We start from the raw sequence: 13,122 nt of genomic DNA on the forward strand, positions 1-13,122 counted from the left end.
TCCATATGAATTTTAGGATTGCTTGTTCTAGTTTCGAGAAGAATGCTGGTGCAATTTTGATTGGGATTGCATTGAATGTGTAGATAGCTTTGGGTAGTATTGACATTTTGACAATATTTATTCTTCCAATCCATGAGCAGGGAATGTCTTTCCATTTCTTTATATCTTCTTCAATTACCTGCATAAGCTTTCTATAGTTTTCAGCATACAGATCTTTTACATCTTTGGTTAGATTTATTCCTAGGTATTTTATGCTTCTTGGTGCAATTGTGAATGGGATCAGTTTCTTCATTTGTCTTTCTGTTGCTTCATTGTTAGTGTATAAGAATGCAACTGATTTCTGCACATTGATTTTGTATCCTGCAACTTTGCTGAATTCATGTATCAGTTCTAGCAGACTTTTGGTGGAGTCTATCGGATTTTCCATGTATAATATCATGTCATCTGCAAAAAGCGAAAGCTTGACTTCATCTTTGCCAATTTTGATGCCTTTGATTTCCTTTTGTCGTCTGATTGCTGATGCTAGAACTTCCAGCACTATATTAAACAACAGCGGTGACAGTGGGCATCCCTGTCGTGTTCCTGATCTCAGGGAAAAAGCTCTCAGTTTTTCCCCGTTGAGGATGATGTTAGCTGTGGGCTTTTCATAAATGGCCTTTATGATCTTTAAGTATGTTCCTTCTATCCTCACTTTCTCGAGGGTTTTTATTAAGAAAGGGTGCTGGATTTTGTCAAAGGCCTTTTCTGCATCGATTGACAGGATCATATGGTTCTTCTCTTTTTTTTTGTTAATGTGATGTATCACGTTGATCGATTTGCGAATGTTGAACCAGCCCTGCATCCCAGGAATGAATCCCACTTGATCATGGTGAATAATTCTTTTTATATGCTGTTGAATTCGATTTGCTAGTATCTTATTAAGAATTTTTGCATCCATATTCATCAGGGATATTGGCCTGTAGTTCTCTTTTTTTACTGGGTCTCTGTCTGGTTTAGGAATCAAAGTAATACTGGCTTCATAGAATGAGTCTGGAAGTTTTCCTTCCCTTTCTATTTCTTGGAATAGCTTGAGAAGGATAGGTATTATCTCTGCTTTAAATGTCTGGTAGAACTCCCCTGGGAAGCCATCTGGTCCTGGACTCTTATTTGTTGGGAGATTTTTGATAACCGATTCAATTTCTTCGCTGGTTATGGGTCTGTTCAAGCTTTCTATTTCCTCCTGATTGAGTTTTGGAAGAGTGTGGGTGTTTAGAAATTTGTCCATTTCTTCCAGGTTGTCCAATTTGCTGGCATATAATTTTTCATAGTATTCCCTGATAATTGTTTGTATCTCTGAGGGATTGGTTGTAATCATTCCATTTTCATTCATGATTTTATCTATTTGGGTCATCTCCCTTTTCTTTTTGAGAAGCCTGGCTAGAGGTTTGTCAATTTTGTTTATTTTTTCAAAAAACCAACTCTTGGTTTCGTTGATCTGCTCTACAGTTTTTTTAGATTCTATATTGTTTATTTCTGCTCTGATCTTTATTATTTCTCTTCTTCTTCTGGGTTTAGGCTGCCTTTGCTGTTCTGCTTCTATTTCCTTTAGGTGTGCTGTTAGATTTTGTATTTGGGATTTTTCTTGTTTCTTGAGATAGGCCTGGATTGCAATGTATTTTCCTCTCAGGACTGCCTTCGCTGCATCCCAAAGCGTTTGGATTGTTGTATTTTCATTTTCGTTTGTTTCCATATATATTTTAATTTCTTCTCTAATTGCCTGGTTGACCCACTCATTCGTTAGTAGGGTGTTCTTTAACCTCCATGCTTTTGGAAGTTTTCCAGACTTTTTCCTGTGGTTGATTTCAAGCTTCATAGCATTGTGGTCTGAAAGTATGCATGGTATAATTTCAATTCTTGTAAACTTATGAAGGGCTGTTTTGTGACCCAGTATATGATCTATCTTGGAGAATGTTCCATGTGCACTCGAGAAGAAAGTATATTCTGTTGCTTTGGGATGCAGAGTTCTAAATATATCTGTCAAGTCCATCTGATCCAATGTATCATTCAGGGCCCTTGTTTCTTTATTGACCGTGTGTCTAGATGATCTATCCATTTCTGTAAGTGGGGTGTTAAAGTCCCCTGCAATGACCACATTCTTATCAATAAGGTTGCTTATGTTTATGAGTAATTGTTTTATATATCTGGGGGCTCAGGTATTTGGCGCATAGACATTTATAATAGCTCTTCCTGGTGGATAGACCCTGTGATTATTATATAATGCCCTTCTTCATCTCTTGTTACAGCCTTTAATTTAAAGTCTAGTTTGTCTGATATAAGTATGGCTACTCCAGCTTTCTTTTGGCTTCCAGGAGCATGATAAATAGTTCTCCATCCCCTCACTCTCAATCTAAAGGTGTCCTCAGATCTAAAATGAGTCTCTTGTAGACAGCAAATAGATGGGTCTTGTTTTTTTATCCATTCTGATACCCTATGTCTTTTAGTTGGTGCATTTAATCCATTTACATTCAGTGTTATTATAGAAAGATATGGGTTTAGAGTCATTGTGATGTCTGTATGTTTTATGCTTGTAGTGATGTCTCTGGTACTTTGTCTCACAGGATCCCCCTTAGGATCTCTTGTAGGGCTGGTTTCGTGGTGACAAATTCCTTCAGTTTTTGTTTGTTTGGGAAGACCTTTATCTCTCCTTCTATTCTAAATGACAGACTTGCTGGATAAAGGATTCTCGGCTGCATATTTTTTCTGTTTAGCACACTGTAGATATCGTGCCAAGCCTTTCTGGCCTGCCAAGTTTCAAAGGAGAGATCAGTCACGAGTCTTATAGGTCTCCCTTTATATGTGAGGGCACGTTTATCCCTTGCTGCTTTCAGAATTTTCTCTTTATCCTTGTATTTTGCCAGTTTCACTATGATATGTCGTGCAGAAGATCGATTCAAGTTACGTCTGAAGGGAGTTCTCTGTGCCTCTTGGATTTCAATGCCTTTTTCCTTCCCCAGTTCAGGGAAGTTCTCAGCTATAATTTGTTCAAGTACCCCTTCAGCCCCTTTCCCTCTCTCTTCCTCCTCTGGAATACCAATTATGCGTATATTATTTTTTTTTAGTGTATCACTTAGTTCTCTAATTTTCCCCTCATACTCCTGGATTTTTTTATCTCTCTTTCTTTCAGCTTCCTCTTTCTCCATAACTTTATCTTCTAGTTCACCTATTCTCTCCTCTGCCTCTTCAAGCCGAGCCATCGTGGTTTCCATTTTGTTTTGCATTTCGTTTAAAGCGTTTTTCAGCTCCTCGTGACTGTTCCTTAGTCCCTCGATCTTTGTGGCAAGAGATTCTCTGCTGTCCTGTATACTGTTTTCAAGCCCAGCGATTAATTTTATGACTATTATTCTAAATTCACTTTCTGTTATATTATTTAAATCCTTTTTGATCAGTTCATTAGCTGTTGTTATTTCCTGGAGATTCTTCTGAGGGGAATTCTTCCGTTTGGTCATTTTGGAGAGTCCCTGGCGTGGTGAGGACCTGCAGGGCACTTCCCCTGTGCTGTGGTGTATAACTGGAGTTAGTGGGCGGGGCCGCAGTCCGACCCGATGTCTGCCCCCAGCCCACTGCTGGGGCCACAGTCAGACTGGTGTGTGCCTTCTCTTCCCCTCTCCTAGGGGCGGGATTCACTGTGGGGTGGCGTGTCCCGTCTGGGCTACTTGCACACTGCCAGGCTTGTGTTGCTGGGGATCTGGCGTATTAGCTGGGGTGGGTAGGCAAGGTGCACGGGGGCTGGAGGGGCAGGCTTAGCTCGCTTCTCCTTAGGTGATCCACTTCAGGAGGAGCCCTGTGGCAGCGGGAGGGAGTCAGATCCGCTGCCGGACATTTGGCTCCGCAGAAGCACAGAGTTGGGTGTTTGCGCGGAGCGAGCAAGTTCCCTGGCAGGAACTGGTTCCCTTTGGGATTTTGGCTGGGGGATGGGCGGGGGAGATGGCGCTGGCGCCTTTGTTCCTCGCCAAGCTGAGCTCTGCCGTCCGGGGGCTCAGCAGCTCTCCCTCCCTTTGTCCTCCAGCCTTCCCGCTTTCCGAGCAGAGCTGTTAACTTATGACCTCCCAGACGCTAAGTCGCGCTTGCTGTCGGAACACAGTCTGTCCGGCCCCTCCGCTTTTGCCAGCCAGACTCGGGGGCTCCGCTTGGCCGGCGAGCCGCCCCTCCGCCCCGGCTCCCTCCCGCCAGTCCGTGGAGCGCGCACCGCCTCACCGCCCTTCCTACCCTCTTCCGTGGGCCTCTCGTCTGCGCTTGGCTCCGGAGACTCCGTTCTGCTAATCCTCTGGCGGTTTTCTGGGTTCTTTAGGCAGGTGTAGGTGGAATCTAAGTGATCGGCAGGACGCGCTGTGAGCCCCGCGTCCTCCTACGCCGCCATCTTCCGGAACCGGGAAAAATGTGTTTTGCTTTGACTCTAGTCTTTTGGTCCATTGGGACTTATGAAAAATGCCATTAGTATGTCTGAGGATGAACAATGGAAAAGAATACGAACAGTGCTGTCTCCAGCCTTCAGCAGTGGAAAGCTCAAGGAGGTAAGAAAAGAGCTTTCATTTAGGAAGTTAACGAATTCACCTGGGAACAGATAGAAACTAAGATCATAGTCCATCTCTTAAGGACTATCTCAGTCTGCTAAATTTGGGTTTCCCAAAAATGGTCTTTTAGCTTCATGTCCTGGAAGAGACATGTAAGATTTGTTATTAGATGTCCCTACTGCTTCATGCTTATGAAAGCTGTGTAATTTTAGGTCTTCATTCTTGGATTTAAATTAGGTGGTGTTGGGGCGCCTGGGTGGCGCAGTCGGTTAAGCGTCCGACTTCAGCCAGGTCACGATCTCGCGGTCTGTGAGTTCGAGCCCCGCGTCAGGCTCTGGGCTGATGGCTCGGAGCCTGGAGCCTCTTTCGGATTCTGTGTCTCCCTCTCTCTCTGACCCTCCCCCGTTCATGCTCTGTCTCTCTCTGTCCCAAAAATAAATAAAAAAACGTTGAAAAAAAAATTTAAATCAGGTGGTGTTGTATTTGTGTGTAGATGTTCCCCATCATTGGCCAGTATGGAGATGTGTTGGTCAGGAACCTGAGGAAGGAGGCAGAGAAAGGCAATCCTGTCACCTTGAAAGAGTAAGTAGAGCTGCACCTGCTGGGCTTCTGGCTCTGTCATGACACTTTCCAGCTGCTGACACAGAGCCAAACTCCCACTGTTGAGTTAGTGCAGTGAATAAACAGAAGTAGGCATATGGTGCTACAAGTCCAGTGGGCCACCCAAGAAGAGGTAGCACCCCTCAAAAGGCAGGGAGGTCAGGAGAGAGAGGGTCTTCTTTTGTGTACATGAAGCAGGATTAATTTATCTGCTTGATTGTCACCTTGGATACTCTGGAAGACAAAAATACAATTAAGGCCATATATATATATTGAGACTGTCCTGGGAAAACTAGTGGCATGTGATCACTTAGCTATGGCAACCTATAAATCAATTTTGGAGTGATTTAATATGTATTTTTCAACGAGTTCTTACATTTTCCAAATATGAGTGTGTCCTTAGGGCAAGCTCAGATTGCTAGAGTTGAGGAAGAGAGGGTCTTTCAGGAGCCTTAGCAGGGGGTAGAGAAGAAGGGATAACATTCCTGGCAGCACAGAATATGGTGTTGCTCTTCTGTAAAGTCCTGAAGAGGAATCAGCTCTGAGCATAGATACTGTAGTAAGAGAGGGTCCAGATCAGTTTCACCTTTCTTGACTCCTCTAGGAAGGAAGGTTTAATTATTCCACCATTTACTCTGCCCAGACACAGTGCTTATCTGGCTTCTATTGTCCATGCTCAAAACACACTACTGTAATTTGTCTGACTTTAGGTCTCTATCCCTCCATGACTGAGCTCATGGAGCTCAGAGGTGTGTCTAACTTGCCATAGTGTCACCATCACCCTTAGCACAGGACCAACTGCATCACTGACACTTCATGAGCACTTCATGAGTAGAGTGATTGTATATAGACTCTTCAGATGATCCAGCAGGTGGTTCTGAAAGTGTGGCTCTTCTCTGGACATCAGAATATACATGTACTTCTTGCTGCATGTGTCGGATGAGAATGATAAAGAGGTGCTGATTTTACATACCCATGTCTTTCATCTGTACTCAGTATTTTGGGAGCCTACAGCATGGATGTGATTACTAGCACATCGTTTGGAGTGAATATTGATTACCTCAACAACCCACAAGATCTCTTTGTGGAAAATGCCAAGAAGCTCTTAAAATTTGAATTCCTTGATCCATTTTTATTATCCTTAAGTACATGCACTATTGTTTTTTTCTTTTTCCCCCTCTCTTACTTTTTCTTCCCTTCATTCCTTCCTCCATCACCTCTTCCCTTCCTACCTTTTTACAATTTTATTGAAATATGACTTCACATAACTTATAAGTCCCCCTTTAAAGTGTACAATTCAGTTTTTATGGCCTCATTGTTCACTGACCATGGAATGAATAAAGAAAATATGGTATGTATATTCGATGGAATCTTATTGAGCCACAGAAATGGAAGGAAATCTTGTTTTTAGACAACATGGATGGATCCTGAGGGCATTACTGTAAGTGAAAAGAGTCAGCTAGAGAAAGACAAATACTGAATGAGCTCAATTAAGTGTGTGTGTGTGTGTGTGTGTGTGTGTGTGTGTGTGTGTATATATATATATATATATATATATATATATATATATATATAAAACAACAACAACAACCAAGAACCAGTCAAGGAGATCAGATTTGTGGTTACCAGAGGTAGGGGTGAGGGGGTAGGAATTGAATGAAAGTGAGCAAAGGTATAAACTTTCACTTACAAGGTAGATAAGTACTGGGCTGATAATATACTACGTAATGACTATAGCTAACACTGCTGTATGGTTTACAAATAGGCTGTATGCATACAAATATGTATGCAGTATTTGTAAATTGCTAAGAAAGTAGGTTCTGGAAGTTCTCATCATAACAGAAAAAAATTTTTTTGTAACTATATGAGAAAATGGATGTTACTAACCTTACTGTGGTAACCATCTCTTTATATATGTACGTCAAGTAATTATGCAGTATACCTCAACTTACATAGTACCATTATGTTTATTATAACTCAATGAACTGAAAAATGGTTTAGGTGCTTTCAAAGATTTGTGCAAATTTTACTGCAGTCCATGGTTAGAATATCATCCACTCAGAAATCCTGTAGTATTTTAGTATCACATCCCACAATTCTTAACCCTAAGAGACCACTAACCTACTTTCTGTTTTAATAGATTTGCCTCTTCTGGACACTTCATACAGAGAGTTATATAATATGTGATCTTCTGGCTGGCTTTTATTAGCATAATGTTTTCAAGGTTCATCCTTGTTGTATCATACATCATTACTTCTTTTCTCTTTTTAATTTTATTTTAGAGAGAGAGACAGAGAGAACGCATGCCTGGGGGAGAAGAGAGAGGAAGGGAGAGACTTTTAAGGAGGGAGCACAGATCCTGACTCAGGGCTCGATCCTGCGTCCCTGGGATCATGACCTAAGCTGAAATCAAGAGTCAGATGTTTAACTGACTGAGCTACCAGGAGTCCCACTTTCTTTCTTTTTATGGCAGAATAAGATTCCATTGTATGGGCATACTGTATTTTGTTTATCCTTCCATCACTTGATGGACATTTGGGATGTTTACAACTCCTGGGTATTGTGAATAGTGCTGCTGTAAACATTCATATAAGTTTTTGTTTAAATACCTGTTTTGAACCTTTTTTTAATTACTCAGGGGTGGAATTGTTAAGGTATGTAGTAACTTGCTATATGCTAAGGTAAAATAAGTGTGTTTAACTTAATAAGGAACTGCCAAACTGTTTTCCACAATAGCTACACCATTTACATTCTCACCAGAAGGTATGAAGGTTCTAGTTTCTGACCATCCTTGCCAACATGTGGTTTACACTTGTCTACTGTTTTGATGATGGTCACCTTAATGGGTGTGAAAGAGTATCTTATTGTGGTTTTGTTTTGCACTTCTCTAATGGCTAGTGAGGTTGAGTAACTTTTTATATGCTTGTTGGCTATTTTGTAACTTCTTTAGATAAATGTGTATTCAAGTTTTTGCCCATTTATAGCTCAGTTGTTCATCTTTTGTTTTTGAGTTGTAAGAATTCTCTGTATCTTCTAAATAAAAGTCCCTTATCAAATATATGATTTGCAAATTTATCTCTCAAACTGTAGTTGTCTTCTCACTTTCTTCACAGTATTTTCCTGTAGCACAAAATGTTTAATTTTGATGATGTACAGTTTATGTATTTTTCCTTTTATTTCTGTGTTTTTGGTGTCATATCTTAGAATTTACTGCAAAAGCTCAGATCATGAAGGTATATCCCTTGGTTTTCTTCTAAGGGTTATAAAGTTTTTGCTTTTAGGTTTAGATCTTTGATCCATTTTGAATTTCCTTTTATATGTGGTATGAGGTAAGAGTCCGACTTCATTTTTTTTTTTTTTTTTTTTTTTTTGCATGTGGCCATCCTCTCTTGTCCCAGCACCATTTATTGAAAGACAATTTTTCTCTATTGAGTGATCTTGGAAACCTTGTCAAAATCAATTGACCATAAACACATGGGTATAATTTTGGACTCTAAATTCAATTCCATTGAACTTTATGTCTGTGCTTATGCCTGTACCACATTGCCTTGATCATTATGGTTCATGATAAGTTTTGAAATTGGAAGCCTGAATTCTACAACTTTATTCTTTTTTTTTTTCAAGATTGTTTCAACTGTTCTGGGTCCCCTACAATTCCATAGGAATTTTAAATTCATTATGTCATTTTTTTTTACAAAGAAGACAGCTAGGATTCTGATATGGAATGCATTCATCTGTAAATCAACTTGAGGAGTATTGCCATCTTGGCACTATTAAGTTCTAATCCATGATCTTTGGATCTTTTCCCACTTAAATCTTCTTTATTTCAGCAATATTTGTGGTTTTCAGAGTATAAGTTTTGCACTTCTTTTGTTAAACCTATCCCTAAGTATTTTGCCCTTCTTGATGTTATTGTAAATGGAGTAAAATTCCTAATTTCATTTTTGGATTTTTTTTGCAGTGTATAGAAATATATAGATTTTTGTATATTGATCTGGTATCCTGAAACCCTGCTAAACCAGTGTATTTTTTAAGTTATTGATTGATTGATTGATTTGTTTGTTTGTTTGTTTGTTTGTTTTGAGAGAGACAGGGACAGCATGAGTTGAGGAGAGGGAAAGAGAGAGGGAGAGAGAAATCCCAAGGAGGCTCCACGCTGTCAGCGCAGAGCCTGATGCAGGGCTTGAACTCATGGACCATGAGGTCATGACCTGAGCCAAAACCAAGGGTCGGAAACTTAACTGACTGAGCCACCCAGACATCCCTAAACCGGTGTATTAATTCCGATAGCTTTTAATGCATTCTTTCAGATTTTCTATGTATGACATCATGTTATGTCTTTTTAATTTAAATCAAGTTAGTTAACATATAGTGTAGTATTGGTTTCAGGAGTAGAATCTAGTGACCCATGACTTACATATAACACCCAGTGCTTATCCCAACAAAGGCCCTCCTAAACCCAATCACCCATTAGACCCATGTCACCACCACCCCCCCACCCCCCGTCCAGAAAACCCCAGTTTGTTCTCTGATTTTAAAAGTCTCTTATGGTTTGCCTCCCTTTCTGCTTTTATCTTATTTTTCCTTCCCTTCCCCTATGTTCATCTGTTGTGTTTCTTAAATTCCACCTAGGAGTGAAATCATATATTTGTCTTTCTCTGACTGACTTATTTCACTTAGCCTAATACACTCCAGTGATATGCAGAAGAATGAATTTGGACCATTTTCTTACACTATACACAAAAATAAATTCAAAATGGATGAAAGACTTAAATGTAAGACAGGAAACCATCAAGATCCTGGAGGAGAAAACCAGCAGCAACCTCTTTGACCTCAGCCATGGCAACTTCTCATTAGACATGTCTCTGAAAGCAAAGGAAACGAAAGCAAAAATGAACTATTGGGACTTCATCAAGATAAAAAGCTTCTGCACTGTGAAGGAAATAATCAGCAAAACTAAAAGGCAACCAATGGAATAGGAGAAAATATTTGTAAATGACATACCGGATAAATGGGTTAGTATCCAAAATCTATGAAGAACTTTTCAGACTCAACACCCCAAAGGCAAATAATCCAGTGAAGAAATGATCAGAAGACATGAATAGACACTTTTCTGAGGAAGACATCCAGATGGCTAACAGACACATGAAAAGATGCTTAACATCACTCATTATCAGGAAGATACAAATCCAAACCACAATGAGATATCATCTCACATCTCTCAGAATGGCTAAAATTAACACCTCAGGAAACAACAGGTGTTGGCAAAGATGTGGAAAAAGGGGAACCCTCTTGCACTGTTGGGAATGAAAACTGGTACAGCCACTCTGGAGAACAGTATGGAGGTTCCTCAAAAAGTTAAAAATAGAACTACCTTCTGACCCAGCATTTGCACTACTAGGTATTTATCCAAAGAATACAAAAATGCTGACACGGGTACAGGCAACCCAATGTTTATAGCAATGCTATCAAAAATAGCCAAATCATGGAATCATGGATAGAACCCAAATGCCCATTAACTGATGAATGGATAAAGAAGAGGTAGTACACACACACACACACACACACACACACACACACACACACACACGAATATTATTCAGTGATCAAAAAGAATGAAATCCTGCTTTTTGCAACAATGTGGATGTAACAACATCTTTTTATCTTTTTTAAATGTTTACTTACTTTGAGAGAGAGGGTGAGAGTGTGAGCATGGGGAGGGGCAGAGACAAAGGAGAGAGATAATTGCAAGCAGTTTCCATGTTGTCAGCTCAGAGCCCGACGTGGGGCTCAAACCCACAAACTGTGAGATCATGACCTGAGCTGAAATCACAAGTCAGACGCTTAACCGACTGAGCCATCTGGGTGCCCCAACAACATCATGTTATCTAATAATAAAGATGCTTTTACTTCTTTATTTCCTCTATGAACAGTTTTGTTTCTGTTCGTTTGTTGTTTGTTTTGCCTATCTTTCCTGGCTAGAACTTCTAGTACAGTGCTGAATAGAAGAGGCAATAGAAACATCTTTATTTTGTTTAATATTAGGGGAAAGTGTCCCAACTATATCTGTTAAGTATGGTGTTAGCTATGAGCTTTTCATAGGTGCCCTTTATCAGGTTAAGGATATTCCTTTACTATTTCTAGTTTGTTGAGTGTTTTTATTGCTAAATGGTGTTGCATTTTTGTCAAATTCTTTTTCTGCATGTATTGAGATGACCGTGTAGTTTTTAAAAAAGGTTTTGTGGGGCACCTAGGTGGCTCAGTCAGTTAAGTGTCCAACTTTGGCTCAGGTCATGATCTCACAGTTGGGGAGTTCGAGCCCTGCATTGGGCTCTGTGCTGACAGCTCAGAGCCTGGAGCCTGCTTCGGATTCTGTGTCTCCCTCTCTCTCTGTCCCTCCCCTGCTTGTGCTCTGTCTCTCTGTCTCTGTCTCTGTCTCTGTCTGTCTCTCTCTTTCTCAGAAGTAAATAAACACTTAAAAATTTTTTTTAATGTTTTGTTGTTATACTGTATTATGTAACCTTGCATAACCTCTTAGTTATAGTGTATCCTTCTTTTGGTATGTTGCTGGGTTCAGATTGCTAATATTTCGATGAGGATATGTGTATCCATGTCATAAGATATGCTGGTTTGTAGTTTTCTTCCTCTGTGATATCTTTCTCTGGTTTTAGTATCAGAGTAATACTGGCCTCATAGAATGAGTTTGGAAATGTTCCTACCTCTTCCGTTTTTTGAAGAATTTGTGCAAAATTGGTGTTGATTCTACTTTAAATATTTGCTAGAACTCACCTGGAGCTGAGATTCATTTTGTGCATAGTTTATTCACTACCAGTTCAATCTTTTTATTTTTCTTTCAGGTTGCCTGTTTTTTTTATTTGTCACTTTCTAGTTTGTGTTTTTCTAGAAATTTTTTCATTTCATCTGAGTCATCTAATTATTGGCATACAGTTGTTCATGGTATTCCTTTTTAGTCCTTTTTATTTTTGTAATTTCTGCAGTAATCTCTCTCTCATTTATGATAATAGTAATTTGAATCTTCTCTCCTTTTTGCTCACCTGTCTAGCTAAGTGTCTTTGAAATAATGAGCTTTGATTTCATTGATTTTTCTATTGTTTTTTTTTATTCTCCATTTCATAAGTTTCTGCTCTTGTCTCTATTAAGTGCTTTCTTCTACTTGCTTTGGGTTTAGTTTGCTCTTGTTTTGGGGGCATGTTTATGATAGAAAGTTGAATCATTGATTTGAGATCTTGGTTCCTTTTTTTTTTACATTTTTTTTTTATTTTTAAGTAATCACTATACCCAACATGGGGTTCAAACTCACAGCCCCAAGGTCAAGTGTTGCAAGCTCTACCAACTGAGCCAGTCTGGCACCCTGAGATATTGGTTGTTTTTATTTATTTTTTTTTGTTTTTTTTTGTTTTTTTTTGTTTTTTTTTTAATATATGAAATTTATTGTCAAATTGGTTTCCATACAACACCCAGTGCTCATCCCAAAAGGTGCCCTCCTCAATATCCATCACCCACCCTCCCCTCCCTCCCATCCCCCATCAACCCTCAGTTTGTTCTCAGTTTTTAACAGTCTCTTATGCTTTGGCTCTCTCCCACTCTAACCTCTTTTTTTTTTTTTCCTTCCCCTCCCCCATGGGTTTCTGTTAAGTTTCTCAGGATCCACATAAGAGTGAAACCATATGGTGTCTGTCTTTCTCTGTATGGCTTATTTCACTTAACATCACACTCTCCAGTTCCATCCACGTTGCTACGAAATTGTGGTTTATATACACAATGAAATACTACGTGGCAATGAGAAAGAATGAAATATGGCCTTTTGTAGCAATGTGGAGATATTGGTTGTTTTTAAATGTAGTCATATATAACAGTAAACTTCTTCCTGGTCACTGTTATTGCTACATCACATGAGTTTTGGAATATCATGTCTTCATTTTTGTAATCTCCAAGTAATTCCTTAGTGCCC

General features: G+C 39.6%; 1 protein-coding gene across 1 annotated transcript in view; it reads left to right on the forward strand.

Moving 5' to 3' along the window:
* The first annotated feature begins 4,443 nt into the window (after positions 1-4,443).
* LOC122210154 (cytochrome P450 3A12-like) overlaps positions 4,444-13,122 on the forward strand; it is a 62,623-nt gene continuing 53,944 nt past the window's right edge. Inside the window, exons 1-3 of the mRNA XM_042922675.1 lie at positions 4,444-4,550; positions 5,044-5,132; positions 6,147-6,295. Of these exons, the coding sequence (XP_042778609.1) occupies positions 4,458-4,550; positions 5,044-5,132; positions 6,147-6,295 (331 nt within the window). The 5' untranslated portion in view covers positions 4,444-4,457. The remainder of the gene's footprint in view (positions 4,551-5,043; positions 5,133-6,146; positions 6,296-13,122) is intronic.

Source organism: Panthera leo, chromosome E3 (assembly GCF_018350215.1).
Source record: "Panthera leo isolate Ple1 chromosome E3, P.leo_Ple1_pat1.1, whole genome shotgun sequence".
NCBI lineage: Eukaryota > Metazoa > Chordata > Mammalia > Carnivora > Felidae > Panthera > Panthera leo.